Genomic DNA, 7162 nt, shown 5'->3' with positions numbered 1-7162 from the left:
ATGATGGAGTTCAGGATCTCGTGTGGCAGGAGCAGCATAGCAAGCAGAATTGCAACCCTGGATTTCAGCAGAACAACTTTGGCCTTTTCAGGCAATTGCTGGGGGAAATCCCGTGGGCAAGGCTGCTTGAAGGTAAATTCATAAATCCATGGGTCCGGATGGGATGCACCCACGGGTGCTGATGGAGATGGCTGAGGTCATTGCTGGGCCACTCTCCATTATCTTTGCTAAGTTGTGGCAAATGGGAGAGGTGCCTGAGAATTGGAGGGAAGCAAATGTCACTGCAGTCTTCAAAAAGGGCAAGAAGGAGGACCCGGGGAACTGTAGACCGGTCAGCCTCACCTCCCTCCCTGGGAAACTGATGGAACGACTTCTCCTTGGTGTCGCCTCAAGGCATATCAGGGATAAGAGGGTCATTAGGGGCAGACAACATGGCTTCAGCAAGGGGAAGTCGTGCTTGACCAACCTCATTGACTGTTATGAAGACATAACGAGGTGGATACATGATGACAAAACAGTGGATGTGGTCTACCTTGACTTCAGTAAAGCCTTTGACACAGTCTCCCACAGCATCCTCACAGCTAAAACGGGGAGGTCTGGATGAGCAGGTAGTGAGGTGACTGTGAACTGGCTGAAGGGAAGAAGCCAGAGAGTCGTGGTCAATGGGCAGAGTCAGTTGATCCTGTATCCAGTGCAGAGCCTCAGGGGGCAGTGCTGAGGCCGCTGTTATTCAATATATTCATCAGTGACTTGATGAGGGAATAGAGTGACTGTCAGGAAGTTTGCTGGTGACACCAAGCTGGGAGGAGTGGGTGACACTGGAAGCTGTGCTGCCATCCAGAGACCTGGACAGACTGGAGAGTTGGGCGGGGAAAATGTAATGAAATAGAACAAGGGCAAGTGTAGAGTATTACAACTGGGCAAGAAGAACCCCAGGTTCCAGTATAGGTTGGGGAAGGACCTGTTGGACAGCAGTGCAGGGGAAAGGGACCTGGGGGTCCTGGGGAAAACAGGGTGACCATGAGCCAGCATTGGGCCCTTGTGGCCAGGAAGCCAATGGTACCTGGGGTGGGTTAGAAGGGAGTGGTCAGTAGGTCAGAGAGGTTCTCCTGCCCCTCTGCTCTGCCCTGGGAAGTCCACACCTGGAATATTCTCATACCAATTTATTTTTTACTAGCAAGAATACAATGCTGGCAAGAAGTGTCTCTGCAGAGCAGACACAACTAACATTACTGATTACTTCAGGTTGTCTCACAGGATGTGCCCCTGGAGCCTGAGGGACACCTGGAGGAGCCCGGAGGGGACAGAGAAAGGGACATCATGGGCTGCTCCTGTGCTGCTGAGCTGGGCTGGGCTCCTGGGACACAGGGAGCTCATGGCAGCGGCAGCGCTGCAGAGAGACAGCTCTGCCCAGGAGCAGCTCCTCTGCACACGCAGCAGGGCTGAGGGCTCTGCCTGCAGCACCGAGGACACAGGAGACAGGCACAGAGAGGGAACTGCAGTCTGGGCTGGGAGGATGCTGAGAGTTCACTGGAAATGAAATCCTCTCAGATATGAAGCCTGTGGCTGCAGGGCATTGAACCTGCAAATCATGGCAGGATCTCAGAAAGCTGTCCCATTGCAGAGCTTGCGAGAGATGTAAGTACAGCTCTCGAGATTCTCTGATCAGAGGGGAGGATGTGCTGCAGAGCAGGGGTTGCCTTCTGCACTGTCAGTGACAAGACGTGAATGCTGCGTTCTCCCCAGGGTGGCTGTGGGGTGTAAATGTCAATGTGCAGGCAGGGGTGCCCAGGGCTGTCCTGCAGAGCAGGGTCCCTGCACCCCAGGGCTGTGCCGGGCAGGGACTCTGCCGCCTGCCAGGGTCAGCGCTCAGCCTGCCCGGGAGATCCCAGCAGCACTGAGGGGAGAAGATGTGGGGGAAGGAGCGGCCCCCGGCAGGGCAGGGTCCTTCTGCTGCTGGGTTCTCCGTGGGTCGGGGCTGCTCACAGCTCCAGCTCATTCCAGAATATTGACAAGAGGAGGTTTCAAGGAGAAGAAGACAAAGAGTACTACAAAGATAAGGAACCTCCCTGAGTCTGTGTTTTCAGTCTCCTACTCTGGGGAATGGGTGGTGATTAAGGCTGCTCTTAGTTTTAAACAAATACTTGAGACACATGAACTGCAGTAGGTCTTCAAGAGAATCCTGGCATGCCTTGCCTCTCCTCTGCCTATGCAGAACCAGCATCACCTTTGCTGGACACCTTACACTAAATCTGTAATCTCTTTTCCAGCCTGCAGACAGGAAGATGCCCCCAGGCAGTGCCCTGTGAACAGGCAGGATCTGTAGGGCCAGGGGGAGGGCACAGAGGGTGGGATGGTCTGTGAGCACTGACAGCGAAGAGACATGGACAGGGAAACACCTCCCAGAGGAGAATCTCCAGGCAGCAGGGAAATGAGCAGAAATTATGGAAACCAAACCCGGAATGGTTATGGGAGGGAGAAGAGAGAAAAGTCCCTGTGACCCCCTGCAGTGCAGATCCCTCCTGTGAGCAGCCCCCTGGCCTCCTGTCCCACCCAGCAAAGCCTCTGCCCTCAGGGCCGGGGGCTCCAAGGCATGAAGCAGCTCCTGTGCAGCCAGAGCTCCAGTTCCTCTGCAGAGCACAGGGGCTGAGAGCAGCTGCCCGGCAGTGTTGGTGTCTGGGAGGTGGCTGCACAGCTGGGGAAGGGTGACGCTGTCTGAGTGCCCGGCTGCCTCTGCCCTGGCCTCTCTCACACCCACCCTCACCGCATTTTCCTTCTTGCTCCCCTGCTCTGGGTCCCTGCTGTTGGGATCTTGTTCTTGCTGTCAGGCTCTCTGGGGATGGCAGGTTCAGCTGCAGAGTCACAGCCTGATCTTGTGGGTCCTTTCCTGCAGGTGTGTCCATGGGAACACATGTCCCAGCTTTGCTCTGACCTGTGGGCTATGGGCAATGCAGTCTGTGGGGCTGGGGAATGAGCCGTGTGTGCCCTGGGATAAACGTTGGGTGCTGAGACCTTAGGGAAGGGTGAGACCTGTCATGGTCTGGGGTGGATCCCTCTGCTCTCAGCAGTGACTGGTGGCTTTTCAGGGTAACATGGGAGTGTGATCAGCCCTCATCTCAGAAAGGTGCCAGCCCAGGGCAGCTGGAGAAGGACAGAGGGACAGAGCAGCTGCCCTCACTCTGCACTGACCCACAGGCACCCTCTGGTCTCACAGGACTCACTCTGTTCTCCCTGAGCGCAGCAGAAATGCTGAGGGCTTCTGACACCCAACAACACTCTGCAGTGAATATGGGGGGAGGTGCAAAAAAACGTGGAACTCTTAAACTGCCTTCAACATCTCTGTTCCCTATCACTGGGAAAGCAAGTGCTGACAGCCCTTCTGTGTTAGCAGAACCAGGACAGTCCCCACCGTTCCCGTGGCCCCACTTCTGCAGAGCTGGGCTGACTTATCGACGGCCCATGGGCACAGGCCCTGCTCTTGGTTGCACATTTTCTAGCCCCAAGCAGGGCTGCAGCCACAGTGCTGAAAAAGGTTCTCCTAGAAAAACACAAGAGTGTCTGCGTGTGACAGGGGAGGGTCCATGGGAGTTGATTTGATTTTTGTCAGAGAACTCTGCCCTGGATTCTCATTGTCTTTTTTTTTCTCATGACAGCGCCCCGTGCTCAGGAAAAGCAAATGTCCAACAGCAGCTCCATCACCCAGTTCCTCCTCCTGCCGTTCACAGACACACGGGAGCTGCAGCTCTTGCACTTCTGGCTCTTCCTGGGCATCTACCTGGCTGCCCTCCTGGGCAACGGCCTCATCATCACCACCATAGCCTGGGACCAGCACCTGCACACCCCCATGTACTTCTTCCTGCTCAACCTCGCCCTCCTCGACCTGGGCTGCATCTCCACCACTGTCCCAAAATCCATGTCCAATTCTCTCTGGGACACCAAGACCATCTCATACTTGGGATGTGCTGCACAGCTCTTCTCATTTGTCTTCTTGATAGTGGCAGAGTATTCTATGCTCACCATCATGTCGTACGACCGCTACGTTGCCATCTGCAAACCCCTGCACTACGGGACCCTCCTGGGCAGCAGAGCTTGTGTCCACATGGCAGCAGCTGCCTGGGCCACTGGGTTTCTCAATGCTCTGCTGCACACGGCCAATACATTTTCACTGCCCCTGTGCAAGGGCAATGCCCTGGGCCAGTTTTTCTGTGAAATCCCCCAGATCCTCAAGCTCTCCTGCTCACACTCCTACCTCAGGGAACTTGGGCTTCTTGTGGTTAGTACATTAGTAGTATTTGTGTGTTTTGTGTTCATTGTGGTGTCCTATGTGCAGATCTTGAGGGCCGTGCTGAGGATCCCCTCTGAGCAGGGACGGCACAAAGCTTTTTCCACCTGCCTCCCTCACCTGGCCGTGGTCTCCCTGTTTGTCAGCACTGGTTTGTGTGCCAGCCTGAAGCCCCCCTCCATCTCCTCTCCATCCCTGGACCTGGTGGTGTCTGTTCTGTACTCGGTGGTGCCTCCAGCAGTGAACCCCCTCATCTACAGCATGAGGAACCAGGAGCTCAAGGAGTCTATAAGGAAAATGATGACTGTTTGCTTTTCAAAAGCAGTAATGAAATGACCTCCTGCTTCTGCATGTCACTTGTAATATAATGCATTACTAGTTCAACCTGAGTTCTGTAGCTTTTGTGTTTTTGTTTTTGTTTTTCTCTTTGGTGTTTGCTTTTCTTGGTGTTTGCTTTTGGTTGTATTAATGCTATCCACAAGAAAATTATTCGTCTTCTTATGGCTGTGTCCATATCTACCTGTCTGGTGTGTTCTATAGTCTTTGTGTAAATAAGGAGCTGTACTCTCTGTGTGTATAAATGAAATAAAGGACCCTGCAGTGCCTTGTTTGCCCAGAATCCTCTCTCTGTGATCTCTGGGGCTGCAGGAGCCATGTCTGTGTGCTGAGGGGGAGTGAGAAGGAGCCACCCTGAGCTGGGTCTTCCTCCCACCCTGACCAGCATGAGCCTGCGGACTCACCCCATGGCCCTGGGCACCACAGCCCACTTGCTCTGCAGAGCAGCACTGCCAGGTCAGAGCTGTATGGAGCGTGGGAAGGGGGGCAGGAACGGCTGGCCAGGTCAGCACAGATCAGCTCTCTTGGGAAAGGGCTCTGTGGGGAGACGGGATGTTCCAGGAGAAGAGTGGGTCACTGTATGTGTGCAGGAAAGACACGGAAAATGAAACCCTTTGCTGCAGGTGGCAGCTTGGGGCAGGTGGCCCTGGCACTGTGGCCGCAGGACCTTCCTGAGGATCCCCTAGGCCAAATGTCTCATGCTGTCCTGGGGAGCCAGTCTGGACCTGGGTCTGCAAGCTGCCTGTGCTGCAGACCCACTCACCTTGCCGGCTGGATGAACATTCTCACTGTCCTTCATTCTCACTGGTCCCCACTGCTGTGGGACCAGTTCCAGTTCCAGTGTGGCTGCTCTGCCGGGCTGGGCTGGGGAGAGGGCAGGGGGGTGGCACAATTCAGGAGGGGGTGGGAGCGCTGAACTGGCAAATGCCCCAGAGAAGAAAATACCAGCGAATGGCTGAAGTGTGTGAGTGTGCAGGGCTGGCACACAGCAGTGTCCTCTCCAGCCAGACCTCCTGGGAGAGCCCTGAAGCACCAGCAGAGCAGGGGCTGGTGTGTGCCTATGGTCATGGGACAACCTGGGGAAACTGGCCCAGCACAGTCATCACAGACCAGCCCCTCAAAACCACCATTTCCAGCACTGGCCCTTCACCCCAACTGAGAGAGGTTGTTCATCCCTCGACACAAGGACACTGAATGAGTAAGTCAGAAGTCAATGTTTCCACTGTATGAATGAGATATGAGCATGCATGTCATGTACATAAGATGAACCTGACTCAGTATGAACACCATCAGCTATTCCTGCAGTTTCCATGCAGGCCTGAATGCAGCACTAGGATGTGCTGCCTTGAACTGAGGTCCCCATGTCCATTCCTCATGACATGGGACATGAGGATGGCCATGCCTAAGCATCTGGACATGCTGGATCATGGGGCTGAGGCCTATTGTCTGTGGCTTAACAAAGTCAAGTGCTGGGTCCTACACTTGGGTCACAACAACCCCAGGCAGCGCTAGAGGCTCAGGGAGGAGCGGCTGTAAAGCTGCCTGGTGGAAAGGGATGTGCGGGTGTTGATCGATAGCTGGCTGAATATGAGCCAGAATGTTTCCAGGTGGCCAAAAAGACCAACAGCATCCTGGCTTGTATCAGGAATGGTGTGGCCAGCAGGACTAGAGAAGTGATTGTGCCACTGCTCTCGGTACTGGTGAGGCCGCACCTTGAATCCTGTGTTCAGTTTTGGGCCCCTCATCTCAAGAAGGACATTGAGGTACTAGAGAGAGTGCAGAGGAGGTGACAAAGCTGCTGAGGGGCTGGAGCACAAGTGTGATGAGAAGCGGTTGAGGAAACTGGGGCTGTTCAGCCTGGAGAACAGGAGATTGAGGGGAGATCTTCTCACTGTCCACAACTGCCTGACAAGAGGTTGCAATATGGCGAGTCTTGGTCTCTTCTCCCAAGTAGCAAGTGACAGGACAAGAGGAATTGGCCGCAATTTACACCAGGGGAGGTTTAGATTGGATATTAGGAAAAAAGTATTTCCCGGAAAGGGTTGTCAGGCATTGGAACAGGCTGCCCAGGGCAGTGGGGGAGTCACCACCCCTGGAGGGGTTTAAAGGTGTTTAGACAAGGTTCTCAGGGACATGGTTTAGTGCAAGAGCTGGGCTATGGTTGGACTCAATGATCCCAAGGCTCTCTTCCTATCAGAGTATTCTATGATTCTATGATTCTGCCTCAGATGAGAGTCCACAAAGCCAACTCAGTTACGGATGTCAGGCAGAACCCTGACATTTCTGTGTGTGACTCTGGGAACAAACCCCTCTGACCCAGTGAGATTCACCTCAGTTGCCCTGTGATTCTGGATTGTGTTTTCAAAATGACAGTGCAATCGAGGAGGTCCTGGCATCCGTCAAACCCATCTTCAAGAAAGGCAGGAAGGAGAATGGGGAGAATCACAGGCTGGTCAGCTTGTCTCTGTCCCTGGGAAGGTGATGGGACAAGTCCTCCTGCAGCCATCTGCAGGCACTTGAAGGACAAGAAATGACTTGTGAACC

General features: G+C 54.2%; 1 protein-coding gene across 1 annotated transcript; it reads left to right on the top strand.

The window, feature by feature from the left end:
* Positions 1-3676: 3676 nt before the first annotated feature.
* Positions 3677-4618, top strand: LOC309448735 (olfactory receptor 14J1-like; the record flags this gene model as incomplete). The annotated part of the gene is made up of 1 exon (XM_082070457.1): positions 3677-4618. The coding sequence occupies one exon, from the start codon at positions 3677-3679 to the stop codon at positions 4616-4618; it is 942 nt and encodes a 313-aa protein (XP_081926583.1).
* Positions 4619-7162: the final 2544 nt, after the last annotated feature.

This window comes from Streptopelia decaocto (assembly GCF_964273445.1).
Source record: "Streptopelia decaocto genome assembly, chromosome: 21".
NCBI classification, from domain to species: domain Eukaryota; kingdom Metazoa; phylum Chordata; class Aves; order Columbiformes; family Columbidae; genus Streptopelia; species Streptopelia decaocto.
Note: the sequence above shows the minus strand (reverse complement) of the source record. Positions and strands in the feature narration are given on the sequence as shown.